At 38.3% G+C, this 16,716-nt stretch overlaps 1 protein-coding gene across 3 annotated transcripts in view; it reads left to right on the plus strand.

Moving 5' to 3' along the window:
- The first annotated feature begins 10,167 nt into the window (after positions 1–10,167).
- LOC118814903 (integrin alpha-X-like) overlaps positions 10,168–16,716 on the plus strand; it is a 49,927-nt gene continuing 43,378 nt past the window's right edge. For all 3 annotated transcript variants that reach the window (XM_036580776.1, XM_036580777.1, XM_036580778.1), the window contains exons 1-4: positions 10,168–10,469; positions 11,562–11,682; positions 13,595–13,689; positions 16,353–16,408. In XM_036580776.1, the coding sequence (XP_036436669.1) occupies positions 10,406–10,469; positions 11,562–11,682; positions 13,595–13,689; positions 16,353–16,408 (336 nt within the window). In that variant the 5' untranslated portion in view covers positions 10,168–10,405. The remainder of the gene's footprint in view (positions 10,470–11,561; positions 11,683–13,594; positions 13,690–16,352; positions 16,409–16,716) is intronic.

Below are 16,716 nucleotides of genomic sequence, written 5' to 3' on the forward strand. Positions count from 1 at the left end.
GTGTCCCCGAGTTAAAAGAAAGATTATAGCTGACAGCAAGGAGCGGTCAGTGTATATCTGGGATAGATCTTCTTTGCATGTATGAGGATACGTGTTTGAGAGCTGTTTGAGAATACATACTGACCAACTCCATAGAGAACTATGAGTGTGATGTTGCAGCATGCCTGAACTTCAGGGAAGGATAGCAGTGCTGGAGGAATATCTCAAAGAGACTAGTGGCAACGAGGAACCACCTCAACAGCGTGGTCCCGAAGGGCCAGGACTGCGCCACAAAACCGATGAGCAAGAGCATCATCATGGACCAGAAAGAGAATCACCACTAAAACCTACCGTCTGCTCAGTATAATGATGACTTCCCATGAGAAACGTATGAGATACAGCTGGACTCTGGAGGTGCTGGTGGTGCATCTGTCTCACAAGAAACTTTCCTCCATGTGGGACCACATATGCCTTCTATCAGCTCAACGGGCTGAATACAGCACAGACGGCACAATTTGGATGCCAGAAAGACACCACCTACCTGGAGTGGTGGAGCTGAGACCATTAGCTAACTAGTTTTCCTTCTTTGCTTGGCAGACAGACCCCAAAGGACCCCAGCCACCATCAGGAAATCCAGGAACACCTGGCCTTCCGGGCCCTTCTCTGGCATCTCACGTTAGAGAAGCTGGTCACGCAGCACCTGATGACAATAACCTACCACAAAAAAACAAAACCAAACAAATGAATAAAGCTGAATTACTTTACCCTCCGATCTCAGATATAAATAAACAAACAATCCCTTGTCAGACACTCCAGGCATTTAAAGTTCAAAGCTCACATTTGATGAACAAACTGTAGCTGGTGATTAGGTTGTGCTGTTCTGCACAGTGAACTACAGAGGGCAGTAAAGAGTCTCTGCAGTGTAAAATTTAAACAAAAGTGGAAGTATTTGTATCGCACATATTTGCCAGGAACTGCTGGGGTGAGTAGCAACAGTAAGACTTTGCCCCTAAATATAACGGTTTCTTCTGTTTGTTTAACTATTTAATTACCTGCTTATCATCAGTCGTATGCGTGTGTTCTTCACTGCTTGCTTTCTTCTGATTTCTGTCCCTGTGTTAATGCACTGCAGTGTTTTCAATTTTTACGCATTGTGTTTTATCACACATCTAAAACAGACAGCATTCTAGAGACTCACATTTAACCAGACATACAAAGACATAAATACAGGCATTTCTTTATCTTAGTCTATTAATGATGAGTGAAAATAAGAGACTACAGCTCTCACTCTGAGGAGGACGTCAGTAAGAGCCCACTGGAGAGGATGAATTCTTTATTTGGCTCCAGTGAAAAGGTCACAGGTGAGCGTTTATTTGATGTAGATTAGGTATTTCTGTGTCAGTTAACATGTCGATAGGAAAATTTAAAAGGAAGTGACATGAAGTGCTGTTTGTGTAGCCTGTGCTGTACACACTCTAGGAGGAGAACGAGCAATGTACTGCTAATGAAGCTGAAATAAACCCCTTATTTCATGGCTGTGGCTTGTTTTAGCTAGTTAGGTAAACTATAAATGAAGGTTAAAACACCTAAATAAAGGGTAAACAAACTATTCATCACCAGCCATGTTGGAGGATGTGTGTGAGTGAGGAGGCCTATCAGACACACAGCTTTTGGGAATGTAATAAATTGCAGTCTTTTTAGGAAAATGCATATGCTGTGATTAAAGACATTTTGGTCTATTTAGTTCCCAAAGAACACAAAGTGATGTTCCTTGGAGATTAATGACCATGTTATACATAACAACAGACATTAAGCAAAGATACTACTGATAGCAAGCAAAAGAGCAATAACAAGATATTAATAAGACTGGACTTCCTTCTACAGAATGGGCAGAAACTGTAATTGCCTGTAATTAAATATACTAGAAAAAATGACTTACGTTTGAGTGAGAGAAAAAGTATTTGTTAATAGGCAAGAAAAAGGCTGATGTATGAAAACATGAAAACTAACATGTGGATTAACTGACATTAACACAAGGACATTACATGTGTGTACACACTCCTCAGCTAATAAACAGATCTTTGCAATCATAGGCAACCCTTTTATTCTCTTCACGACTCCTTTACTTCCCTTCGATGTTCTGATTGTAACAAACCATTTATTGCGTATACATTAAAAAATTCAATAAACATTAAAGTGTCAAAACATCTATAAACACAATACGAAACAGTGTTTAACTGCAGTCAGATATATCAGTTAAATGTATCACTAGGCAGGCCTCCATGAGGAATTTTATACTATAAATTTGATAATACTTTCAGGTGTTTGCCAATGATCAGTACTATTTTTTTTTTTAATTAATTAAAAAATGCACACTTTTAGAGGCCCACAAACAGAAATAAATTGAACAAATGCATGTAAAACATGATTAACTGAGATGCACAAGAAACAAAACACTATTAATATTAATTAACTCAGCATTAATACATTCTTATATTCTGTCCATTCCAGTCATGGAAGCCAAAAAATTGTACTACATGCAATAAAAAATTATTGATGGACACAAGGCAACCTACAACTCAGGATTCAGTAATGTAAAAATTATGTAGCAGCAGCTTTTTTTGCAGGAAATTAAATCACCACGTACATCACAAAATGCAGAGGTCCATGCAAATCTAGCAAATGTGTGATGAAGAGCAGCAAATCATAATAATTGTATAATATGTATAATTCTGAGATTATACAATGATTATTAGAGTTCTCCCATTACTGCAAACGTAAAAACTGAGGTTTATATTAGAAGTGTATTAATCTTTCTGAAGACTCATGTGGAATCATTTGAAATTGTCTTTGCCTACTGTTAGTGATAAAAGCTCTTCAAGAGATTTTAATTTAACCACATGAACATGACGAGCCCTGAACCAGAAAAAATAAATAAATAACATAACAAAATAAAAAAAAACACTGCTTGTTTATATCTGACGCATTGTGCATGTCCTCATAGGCAACAGGAACATAATTTTATCAGTTTCAGCATGTAGAACCGATCTCTAGCCAGAAAATATCTAAAATAATGTGAATCCGTTACTTTTGAGATTGCTTGCCTTTTTATTAAAGTCATATAATTAAAACACTTTTTCAATTACAATTTAAGTTAACTTTCTGTGCTTTGAGATATTGTGTTTCACAGTCATCAATCTCACCTTCTACAAAAAGGCCAAATCTAAAAATCCATATGACCATAAAGTTAAAAGACCAATCTGGTACACTCTCTGCTTTGAAGACCCTTCATCAATAATTATTATAAAAAGAGGATGTTCTAAAAACTGACTGTGTTCTTTCTGCTTAAAAGCCTGTATTGGTTTACAGGACTTTATATCAAAGAAATAAATCATTAACGTGAAAATTAAACCAACTTTACCGCTCGTGAGATTGAGTTGCTTTCTTTTCACATTTCAGAACTGTTAGTTCATGTTAGTTCACTTTAGCAAGTTAACGGTATCAAAGTTTGATTCATAGCTAGACAAACCGTAGACTTTTTATGTAGCAACAAACTTGAACATAAGAGCATAAATACTGCACAACTTAGTTATGCCAATAAAAATAAATCACTAACTAGATTGACTGAATAAAACGCAGCGCTGCTGTGTCAATCACAAAATTAAACTCTTCAAATCTGCACGGTTAATGTGATGTTTATCATTCAAAGTTGCGAATTTCAACAAAATGTGAAGAGTTTGCATGCATAAAGTTCGAATAAAAGCCTGATAATAATCACTCTATTGTATAATGTACCTGTAATCTGATTAATGTCTCTTTTGACCGTTTTTGGTATCCTGATTAAGTAACACTGTTACATGTATTCCATTACTACCCAACGCTGCACATAAACAATAACGAGTAAATCAATAAACTTTTTATATCTCTCATTTCAGCCTGCGTCCTGAATTTCAGTTTTGGTGGAGAATTTTCATTTTGGTGCATCACAAAAAATTATTATTGTTATCAAAAAAAGGTGTTATTGTGTTTGACTCCTGCATGAGCATGGATTATATTTTATGTATTGTTGGTATATTACAAATCTATATGGAAGTATTGAGATGTATTCTTAATGCTGCTCTATGCATGTAATAAAGTTGCTTACATCATGTTGTTTGTACAGTTTTTCTTTCTCCTTACTCTGTACAGTTACGATGTGTTTAATTTCTCAGTCTACTACCAAAGTGAAGCTGCACTTCTTATGTGAAGAAAAGGCAAACATAAATCCATTAAGAACATATTCCTTTTTAAAATTACTTGTCTGTATAACTGCATTCCTGACGCTGTTGTCCAGAGCCAATGTGTGTGATCTCCCTGTTGGGGAATCAAACTGCAGTCTTTTTATGTGACAGGTGTAGATACTGTCCACTGTACTAATGAGGACATTTTAACTGTTACACCCCTAGAAATTATCTATAGGTCATTTTTAATTATAGCTGCACACACCTTTTAACAGAAATTACAGGTGTTCATCATTGTTGCTGGCTCTTGGAAATAAAGAAGGAGGTTCCTCAGCGCAAATGTTCTCCAAGGCCTCGCCATGTCTGTGCCCTGTGGTAAAAATAAACAATAAAATAATTAGCATTTAGCTACATGGTTCAGTAGCTGGCAATCATTAGCTTTCAGTTACAGACAATGCAACAGTAAAGCATTATGTACTAGGAACGTACAAAGCATTGCGTAGTAGGGATGTACCAATCTGATCTGATCTTTATATTTTCAGTGTACAAGGAAGGCACAGTTCACAATTAAAGCTTCAGTAAATTCACTTTACTTTCAATAATGTTACATTCTGGACTGATCTGTTTTGTAGTCCGCCTTTAAGAAAAAGACCTGCTGATCAGTTACCAGTAAAATCACTACAGTTTTATATGTGCACATTGGTACACACTCATATGAGAACTAACTAGCACACGGTTTTGTGAATAAGCCAGTTGTAGCATCCCTGTCTCCCTCTGTCTCTGTCTTTTTTACGTTTCTTCCTTTGTTTTCTTGTTTCCCAGCACCTTGTGTGTTTGTTTACATCTGCCACGTGCCTTTGTTTTCCTTGCCATGTCCTTTTGTTGTTATGTTAGCTCCTCCCCTGTTCTGCCCTGTCTTCACCTGTTCTTTGTCCCCTAGCCCCGCCCTCATATTGGTCTCAGGTGTTCCTCGTTTTTCTCTGTTAGTATTTAAACCCTGTGTTTTCTTTGTTCCCCAGCCAGCATTGTTTGATATTTGATGGTGTTCCTGGTTTGGTCTATTATGTTTCTCTGTCCCTGTCTGTGCTTTCTTTGTTTGTCAATACTGTTTTTTAGTTTTTTTTCTAGTCAGTTTGTTTTCTTAGTGGTTCCTGTTACCTTGTTTTCATATGTTCTCTATGGATACTGTTTACCTACCTACCTACCTGCTGTTTGAAGTATTTACCTAAGGACTCAAATAAAACACGCTCGCACATGTACCCCGCCTCCTGGTCTGCCTCGCCAGCCCATTCGTTACACCTGTACTCTTTTGCACTGCAGTTTCCTACTCCTTTCTCACATGTGAACACACTGTTACTGCTGGTGTAAAGTGTTTTCCACTTTAAAAAGCTATTTAGATTTATTTTTGCTTGCTGACTGACAACTTTGTTGAAATGTGCGAGGAGTGTAGCTATTCCTCATGCATCTTAATGCCTAATGCACCCCAAGTTATCCTGCCAAACAACAATCAATCAATAGAGGAAGACTCAGACGCCAGCTTCTCACACGACACAGCGTTTTGTAAGCTAAAGCTAAGGCTGTTGTCTGTGTCCTTGCTTGAAATAATATGCTGTGGTTTGCTGCTGATGCGTGCTGATATAATTTAGTGTGAGCTGAAAGAGCTCCAGTGGCTTCTTGTCAGCTCTTTTTCTGCTGAGAGCGAGCTGCAGGAAACGAAAGGAAAACAGAACACGAAGTGTAGCCAACACTTAACGCAGAGTAGCACAGTTTTATCACCAGGGATGGCATTTCTTATTCTAATGTATCAAGAAAACAATTTCTTTTTAGCTTTTCAATCTAAAATGGTGCACAAAGAGGTAAATTAAGCAATGCAGAAGTAAATGGGGAGAGTAGCCACATTATTTGTTGTTTATGTAAACGTTTAATGAATGGTAGTTAATACTGCAATCCCTGTTCTGTGTGTGTGTGTGTGTGTGTGTGTGTGTGTGTATGTTTTGTTTTTTTTTTGTTTTGTTTTTTTTTCCCTGACCAGAGGCCAGCTAACCATGTGGAGTGTGCTGGATTTTTCTTATAAGATGGTGAGATGCCTTTTTAAAAGATGTGAGACTGGCTATTTCAGATTGGTACAGAGTTGTTAGAATGTAACGTAGTTGTAAAGTAATGAGAATTCTGAGATTATTTTTCCCTGAAAATAAGCAAATATTACCACCGTTTGATCTTCTTGGAGCAGATCATGTGTCTGGCTAAATTCTGAGAGGTTCTCAGGATATGAGTCTCAGGATAACTCCATCACCTTGCATACAGCGGTACAACTTGATCAGAACTCAAGCTGGCCTTCCAGTGCGTTATGAAAAACTTGGTGCTGATCAATTCCTGTAACTCCTCTGAATTCTGCATAAACCTGTAAAGCAAGCACAAGAAAACAGCTTTAAGGGTTTGTGGGCTGAATGATGTAGTTTAATTTTATGCAAGCACACACACATTATTGGTTCTAATAGTCTGCAATTTACCTGGAACATCTTACTTACAGCAGTTTTTTTTTTTGTCAAATTATTGTCTTAATTAAATCTTTAAAAAATGTTGGCACAAATATTTAGCAAGTTGTATTTTCTTGTGTTTAATGAGGTTCTTTAGTGAAGATCCAGTGATTTTCTATGTAACAAAGACACTATATAAAAAGACCAAATACACAACATGGACTAAGACCTGATTTTTCTTTAAAGTGAGCAGGTTTTCAGTAATGATGTACCATTTAAGCCCTTCTGACTAAATACTCTAAATATAAATTATTTTTACAATTTGTAGTTTCTTTGTGAGTAAAATAAAATACAAAGCATCAGAAAATGTACAGAAGACTTCATGAAGATGCTTTAAGCTCTGTCAGTGAACCACATTATGACGCTAATGTTTTCACTGAGGGTCTATTCACTAGCTAATAAAACATTTTACATAAGGGAAGAAAAGGAATTCATTGTCAGTTTAGCATCGTATGATACACACAGATTAAAACATGAATCTCTTTAACTTTACATGGTGTTAATATATCAGTTCTGATCATATATAGTATGTATAATATATAGTTCTCACCAAAGGAATGTCTGAAAGCAGCCAAAAATGACTTCTGCCCCAAAATGGCCGCTCTAAAATATAACAGCTACTGTCTGAGTGATAAAGACAAAATATTTATCAGTTAAAAAAACGTTATAGCCAAATGTGTGCTTAATCTAGGTAAAGAACACAACATTAGCCAGCCAGCTAACTGCTAACAGGCTAATTAGCTGCTTAGCTAACGTTAACTAACTTAGCTATTTTGCTTTTAACGTTTTATATTTATTTTCTTCAGTGGGTGAAATTATATTTAACCAATCCTAACCAGCAGCTGTTAGGTAACATAAAGTAAATCGATTATATATCTTAATCATAGCGTTAACAGTCGATGTGGAAAAATAGGCACCAAAAAATTAGCTTAGCAACAAACCAGAGGACTGACAGACAGCAGGCTGGTGGCTCGCTAGCTAACAAGATACGTTTACCAGATAAAAATGCACCACACAGATAATCTAAACTGTCGGTGAGGTAAATTAACTCACACGGTGGTTCACAGTTCGATTAAATGACAAAAGAAGCCTCAATAAACTGGTTTTGAACGGACACTTCTCGTCGTTTTTCTCGGAGGGAGTGAAGCACAGCGATGGAAGGTCGATTTCAAAAGAATCGGTTCTTCGACTCCAACGCGTGAAGGAGTGTCGGCCGAAGACTCTAAGAGTCGAAATGCTGGGAGTCGACTCTTCGACTCTGTTTTTCATTGTAATTGGCTCCGTGAATATTTTGACGGAGGAGTGTTTAACACAGGGCAGAGGCTGAGTTTCAGTAGTACGAGTTTATTCCATTAGCAGCTTTAAACTCACACAAACGCTTTTTGTTCGTGCTGCACTGCAGCTCCACTTTCTTCGTGATCTGGGTCGCAATAAACAATGATCAGAATCGACACATGGAACGAAAACGAAAAACAGTATTTTTCACAGAGCTTTTTGTGGAAAAGAGGTCGAAGATGAGATTTGCTCCTTTTTGCCAGCTTCCTATTCAAATTTCCCGTTCCACCTTAAATGGCGCTGCATTTGCAGTCTGGCGCCGGCGCACCGCTAAGGTAACTGCTGCATCATTTAAGGTGGAACTGAAAAGTCAACGGCAAATACGAGGCCAACTTCAGCCTCGTGAACAGAGGAGTTTATCTGTTCTAGATAAACTTACCGAGTCAGAACTGTTCACAGTGGTGGTGATAGGAACCAGACGTCCACCTCTAAAAGCTCCCTCACAGAAAGTTCCTACATGAAATGGTTATAAATTCACTGCCTGATGACTGAGACACTGTTTTACATTATTTTATAGAAGATTTCAGCCTTAAACTCCATTCATGGTGGATTGATACATAATATGTAGGGCGCTGTGAGGCAAAATAGTCCCCAAAGAAAACTTATTATTTCAGATTTTCCACTATTTTCCATCATCAACATTCCATATAAACTCAGAAGACTCGTGTAGGTTCACTGGTGGTTCTGGATAGTAAATAAAATGTCTATATTTGTGTTGTAGTCATGGCGACCCCTGGTTCCTATCACCACCACTGTAAAGACATCTGAACAATTTCACACCAAACCGCTCTGAATCTCTATGATAACATCTCAAGGACTGAATTAATCTGGAATTTTGAGAAATTGGTGGAATTTCCTTTTAAGTATGAACCCTAATGGAGGGTTTTCCCTCACCAAAGGGAATTCATTAAGGGCGTATAAATTCCCTCAGACGTTTCTCTTAGCTAAGGGACAAGGTCTGTCTGTAGGGGTGTTTCATTGGTACATTTTATAATGTTCTGAAAAACATTAGAAAATTATATACATTTAAAAATCTATCAAAACAAACATGAAGTACAGGCAGAAAAGCATGTCTAAACACATACTGACGGTACAAAACTTTTAGCAGTGCGGCCTTTTTTACACCCTAGTGTTCTGTGTCTCTAAACTGATGGAAGTAAAGTGAAGAAACAGTGCAGTGGGTGGTCAGGGTCTTGTGCTATTGTGGTGGCCCTTCTTAAAAAGGCCTTATTTTTCAGGTTTGGCAGGTTGTGTGTTGGAAGGCCTGTGATTTTTGAGGTGATATATGTGATGCATAACAGTTTGTTAATGTTTGAGACTTTTACCATTGTAAAGAAACAGGTTGAGCGATGCAGTTTGCAGAGCGTCTATTATTTTGCAAAATAAAATTGAGAGCATATGTGGTCATTTTGATTAAAGTGTTTTCAGGTCATTTTTTATCTTACAGTGCACTGATTTGTTGATAGTGGAGGCACGGTGAAGGACTCTGACATCATTGTGGAAACAATTAACTGCCGCTGAGGGAACCTACAGAACCCACAGCTTCCTTCCTTCACATTACACGTTGTCATCTTCATCCTGAACACACGGTGGAGGCATCTGGCTGAGAACCAAAATACTACACTTTAGTCAGCTCCTCATTCGCCAGCCTCTTGTTTGAATTTTCCCGTTCCGCCTTAAATGGTGCCTGAGGTGGTAGAATGTAACGGTTACACCATTTAAGGTGGAATGGGAAAATTTGAACAAGAAGCTGGTGAATGAGAAGATGACTTCAGCTGCACAAAAAAATCAAACGTTGAGAGACATTTTACAAGAAACTAATTCCACTTTTGTGGAAACGTTTCCTGCTGGAGATGTGAGAAAAGTGGCTACAGCTGAGCTAAAGCTTAGAGCAGAGCAACGTAAGCCTGCAATGTTAATTTATATGATATATTTTAAATGTTCAAAGATGTTAAATGGACATAAAAAGATGTGGTTCCCATAGTGGTTTGGTTTTTGTTGAAAGGGTAAAATGGCTCTTCTTAACGTTTGGGTTTGCGACACCGGGTGTAGTGGGAGTGCAGTAGTCTGAATGGTCAGTTGGTGGGGGGGGGCTCATTACTCTGACAATCTAGTGTGGGAGTGCGCATAGTGTCTGTTGCGGTCAAAACTTTCATAGCCCCACTCTTCTACCCATTTCCCACACACACACACACACTCACAATCTCCACTTGTTGCTTTCACTTTCCTCTTCTGACTCTGTAAGCTGAACGTTCTGAGGGACTATCCTGGTTTAATCTTAAACTCTGATGTATCTATTTACCTGAAACTGGAATTTACACTGAGATCAAAGAGATGGAGACTCATCACACACCGTGTGCGCTGGAAGTGCGGCTACTTTACAGCTTTGTCTTCTTCAGTAAGTCTTTAATTCGTTACAGAGTTTGTATTTTGGCTCTTAAAAGTTTTCTTCTCGTATATTAGTATATTAGTATATTAGTATGTTGGTGTATTAGTATGTAAGTGTGTTAGTGTGGTTTAGATTACTGTAAAGAGATGGTTTCCATACAGATTAAATCTAGACTGAACTGTTGTTCGGTAGTCTAATCCCTTTTTGTATCACTAGCTTCTTATTAAAATTTTCCATTCCACCTTAAATGGCTCCGCAGCACCACAGTGTATAAAGTGGAACGTAACACTGGAATAGGACCCTGACCTCAACTTGGTGCAAAAAGTTGTAGCTGCGCGTGACTCGGTGTGGCGGTTTTTTAAATGAAGCGCCAGAACAGCAAAAAAGCTGAACAATGAGAGGATGTGCTGCAGATGTGAAGGTCAAACAGATATCAGCTCATCTGCCTCAGGGTTATCTCTGCTCTCATCAGCTCGCCCTCTGCACTGGTCATGGGTCTAACTGTAACTGTGAGAAACTCATCAGTAGGCACCATGGTTTATATCACCCTGAACATGTCATGATATGTGATTATATTTTACCGAATACAAAACAAAATGATTAAAAAAAATGTACATGATCTTTAATAATTTTTATGTTTAAAAATATTACAAGTTTGGCATTTTCCCATAAGAGTTCAGACAGAATGCTGACAAAGATGCTGTCATTTGTATTACTTTTCAAAGCTGAACATTACAAACCAATATTTTTAAATACTTACAATAACTGACTTATATTTTTCAATACTGAGCAGAACTTTCCAATATTAACAAGTACTAAGCAGTCCTTTCCAGTAATGACCAGTTCTTTTCATTACTGACCCACATTTTTTCAAAACTCACCTGAACTGATCAATACTTTTGAATATAGAGCAGTACTGATCAATACCTTCCCCACACAAGCCAGTACTGATCAATACTTTCCAATATTGATTTATACTTTCCAAGGTATATTTTTCAATGTTGACCACTTCTGAGCAATTTCTTCCAGTATTTCCTATGCTGATCAGTACCGGTCAGTACAGATCGTTACTCTGTTGCTGACACTGCTGTGTTGTTCCAGTCGCTCCTTTTGCTTGTGGTTTCAATCTGGATACGGAAAATCCCAGAATATTCCCATCTCCAAAGGACGGCTCAGCGTTTGGCCTTCGGGTTTGTCCCTTTGGGTCTAAGCCAGGAGACAGGTGAGTCCAGTTAATCAACCTGAAATTAAATGAGTGATTTGGTTATGTGATATTGGTGTTTTGTAGCTAGTGAGGAGACACGGCATAAATATAGCATCACGATGCGCAATATGTATCAGGATATTTAGGAAATCTGAGTATTGAAGCTTGAAAGGACAAATTAAACAAACAAACCAGCAGAGCTACATTTATAGAAGACTGAAAAACTACCAGTATAATGTTGCAAAAGCAACCTGTTTAAGAAGAAACAGGAGGAAAAATAATAAAAAAAAAAACAGTCATTAAATGAGATGTTAAATGTGGGCGATATCACGATACACAATATGTAACAATATATTTTCTGACATCTGATAAGTTTGCACAGACAAAGTACCATATTTTAAAAATACCTTCAAAAACTATGAATACAAATGATTTTTTTAACATTTCACACACTAAACAGCACTGATTAAACTCTCTTTTAACCAAACAAGCAGTTGGAAAGTGTTTTTAAGTGCTGACGATATTTATGATATGCTCAGAAAAGCATATTGGGACATGCTGTGATGGAACTTATAACGATAATGATAAATATTGTCATACTGCTCAGCTCTAGATGATGTAATATCGAGCTGCTAGTTACTGTGCAGTATATACAGTTACTCCACACTGGTTGTTGACGTTTAGAGATTCTCTATAATGTGTCTAAATCTGTCTTTATTATGTTATACAGTGTTCAGAGCTGATTATACCCATCAAACTCAAAAAAAAGAGCACTGCGATCAAATTTATCACATTAACAATAACATATCGGCCAGCTCTGTATGCTGGGACAGAGTGATAGATGCCATATTAGCCTGATGGTACAGGAAATGAGACATTCCAGAAATCTTTGATTTATTAAGTTAATTTATTCCAAAAATGTTACTCATTCATTCATTCATTCATTCATGTGATCCCTTGCAGCTTAATATGTCCAATTTTCCAATAATACCCTGCTGAGTCACGGTGCCGGGCAGTTTTAGGCAATGTTGTCAGGAAATGATAAAGTGCTCAGTTCCAGTACTGAGTGTTAGTGAGTGTTACTCCTCCGTTCCAGCCAGCAGACGTGACACCTTCATTTCATTACACACTACAAGAAACATCACACCGACAGCCGACAGTGAGTCATTCTCAACACACACTAAAGGGTCCATATCATGAAATTATCTGCATAAACAGCCTGTTCATCCAAGAGCAGTTTGGCCCCCCCAAAATTATAAGGGATAAAGAGAGACTGGAAGATGATCATATAAAAATGATGAATATATATATATATATATATATATATATATTATATATATATATATATATATATATGTGTGTGTGTATGTGTATATATATATATATATATATATATATATATATATACACGCACACACTTCTTACTCAGTTGTATGTTCTATTGATTGGTGTGTGAATGTTTTTATCTGCTCTAGATTATCACAGTGAAAGTTTGGGCCGTTTACTCTGTTACTGTAAATTGTTTACATTGCTAAAGGAAGTGGACAACCATTAAATCACATGATTAAAAAAAGGAAAGGGAAGTTACATCATCAAGCCCCTGCGGCGTGGTGAAGAGAGACGTTTCCCCCAGCAGTGAACACAGGCCTCACATCACAGCTGCACATTAACTCAGCTCTGAATAATTACTCATTTATCACTCTCTCCTGTCTGTCTGTCGGTCTGTCTGTCTGTCTATCTATCTATCTATCCATTTATCTCTCTTTTTCTCTCTCTTTTCTATCTCACTCTTTCTTGCTGTTTTTCTCTTTCTCTTTCTTTTACCTTTCTTTTTCTCGATCTTCTGTCTTTCACTCCTTTTCTTTCTCTTTATCTCTCCCCTATCACTCCTTCTCTCTCTCTCTTTCTCTCTCTCTCTCTCTCACTGCAGCGTGCTAGTAACGGACCCTCTCTACCATAACGGGACCGGTGGGGTGTTCACGTGTTCCTATGGCAAAAGCAGATGCGAGCCTGTCCATGTGGACGGTGAGTGCACTGGTCATTTTTGAGGTTCAGTTCATCCAGAATGTTTATAAACTCATTTAAATCATATTAATGGTGATGAAAGAAGCTTTAGTTAAAGTGACAGTCCATCAGAAAACTGAAATTCCCCCAATTTCCCCTTTATGGAACCACATGAGCCATCAGGCCAGTCTCTGTGAACATCATCTGTGGGAGGAGATAGCATGCTGCATGACCCCACCTTTAGAAACTGCACACTGTGGTCACACTGCCATGAATCATATCATATTGTGACATCATTAAAACTCTCAGATGTCTAGTCTGAGTGAGGCTGCAGCTGAAAGGTCACAATCAGGACAGCCTTAAAGGAAAACTTAAGCATTTATCAGTCTGACCTGTATCTGCTGCGTCTGTACAGTCGATCACCACACACAGGAACTTCTCTACGTCTGTCTGAACCTAAAAAGAACACAAAACCTGCTTTCATCTATCTCACTTATCACAGAAGTCAATGGGCGGATACTGAGCTCTGAGAGTAAATGTCTGAAATATGTGCACACACTGATTAGCCCCTTCATCCAGTCCACCTCCTGGTATCTACACTCACTGTCCACTGTATCAGCTCCACTGACCATATAGTTTCACTCTGTAGTTCTACAGTTACAGACTGTAGTCCATCTGTTTCTCTGCATACTTTGTTACCCTGTTCTTCAGTGGTCAGGACCCCCATGGACCCTCACAGAGCAGGTACTATTTGGGTGGTGGGTCATTCTCAGCACTGCAGTAACACTGACGTGGTGGTGGTGTATTAGTATGTGTTGTGCTGGTCTGAGTGGATCAGACACAGCAGTGCTGCTGGAGTTTTTAAACACCTCAGTGTCACTGCTGGACTGAGAATAGTCCACCAACCAAAAATATCCAGCCAACAGCGTCCTGTGGGCAGCGTCCTGTGACCACTGATGAAGGCCTAGAGGATGACCAACACAAACTGTGCAGCAGCAGATGAGCTATCGTCTCTGACTTTACATCTACAAGGTGGACTGACAAGGTAGGAGTGTCTAATAGAGTGGACAGTGAGTGGACACTGTTTAAAAACTCCAGCAGCACTGCTGTGTCTGATCCACTCCCATCAGTGCAACACACACTAACACACCATGAGTGTATTTAATGGAAAACAATGCAAAGACAAGATGTTTAATGCTGTACTTCTTTACAAACAACATTCAGTCAATCAGCGTAACAGATCTTTTACTTTACATTTTGATGTGTTTTCTGTGTGTCGCTGTTTAAACACAGCCTCATGTGGGCTACACTGTGTTCACTGTTGCGACTGTATTTCAATGAGAGACACGTTCGTAGTTTGGTGGAAAGCCATATCGCTGTGCATTGATTACATTTCAGGGTAGACTGTATTTACTTCTGACACAAATTCAAGATTTAGTTTTTTTAAGTTTACTTCCTCATACAATGTTTTTCAGTTATAGAGGTCAAGCGGTGTGAAAGCAGTGTAATAGACGGTTTTTCATTTTGCCACATATTCCACGTGACTATGACAAACTAATGTCATGTGTGCATTGCATTTCATCTTCTTGCCCTGCAGTGACTGCATTTCACTTTGGCACAAATTCATCTCTGTATTTCTCCAACAGAACCAGATACACAGATTTACAGCTTCATTCATAAGCATCTCTCAAGTTTTCTACAGAAATATACGTTTCACACAAATGTTTACTATCAAGATTCAGCAACTGCCCATTGACTTCTGTTATAGAGGAGTTTGATGCTGACAGGTTTCAGCTCTTTTATGAGTTTAGGGAGCTGTGCTGTAGTGATGGTGTGTGCTGATGGACTGTACTCTACAAACACAACGGGTGGAGATCAAAGACGCTAAATTATTCCTTAACAAAAGCTAGAATTTGAGCAGGTGTGTAAACTCAGGGTTGTTTTTATGGGCTGTTTGAAGGCGCTCAGCCGTTTTTCATGAGGTGAATGTACTTCCTCTGAAAACACTGCAGGGTGTGAAAAACAGCTTCTTCTTTTATGACTTGACTGTAACTGTGTGAGTGAAAAACAGCTGCATGATTTCTTAATGTAAAGCACCACATCATGAGCTTTTTCACACCACGCAGAGCAACATATCACTTCTTCTTGACTAAAAATATCACATTTAGGAATATAACATACTATTTTAAAGCAATAGTTCAGCTGAAACTCGCTGAACTCTTTACTGTCCACTCTTAAAAAATCTGGCTCTACAAGGGTTCCTTAGTTAAGGGAATGGCTCTATGTAGAATCATAAACACTCAGAGAACCATTTGCACACTTAAATGATTCTCTCCATGGTGAAATGGTTCTTCAGATTGATGGACAATGTGTTGTATAGGGTTCTATACAGCACCAAAAAGGGTTCTTCTATTATTGCAAACTTGACATTGTACACTAATGTTGTCTTACATTGATGAAAAAAGATGTTTCTTTAAGGGTTCTGGTAAAGACAGTGGTTCTACATAGAGCCATTAATACTCAAAGAATCATTTGCATGCTTAAATGCTTCTTTGCATCGTGAATGGGTTCTTCAGATTGATAGACAATGTGCCGTAGATTGCTCTATCTAGAAGTGTGTCAGAAACCACATAATCCAGGCTGTTCTCATTCTGAAGGTTAATAAACTCTGTTTTCTGTTGTAGTCCAGCCAGGCTCTGCGTTCGGCCTTTCTCTCGCCTGCAGTGACCAGCGGGCAGTGGTGAGTAAAAACAAGTCTTATTAACCCCTCCTATACTGGACTAACAGAGATTTTAATCCAGTATGAATCTGCAGTGTGTGGAGTTTTACAGTCTGACGGTAATAATTGTGGAGTGATTTTAATCCAGTATGAATCTGCAGTGTGTGGAGTTTTACAGTCTGACGGTAATAATTGTGGAGTGATTTTAATCCAGTATGAATCTGCAGTGTGTGGAGTTTTACAGTCTGACGGTAATAATTGTGGAGTGATTTTAATCCAGTATGAATCTGCAGTGTGTGTAGTTTTACAGTCTGACGGTAATAATTGTG

This window comes from Colossoma macropomum, unplaced genomic scaffold (genome assembly GCF_904425465.1).
Source record: "Colossoma macropomum unplaced genomic scaffold, Colossoma_macropomum, whole genome shotgun sequence".
NCBI classification, from domain to species: Eukaryota; Metazoa; Chordata; class Actinopteri; order Characiformes; family Serrasalmidae; genus Colossoma; species Colossoma macropomum.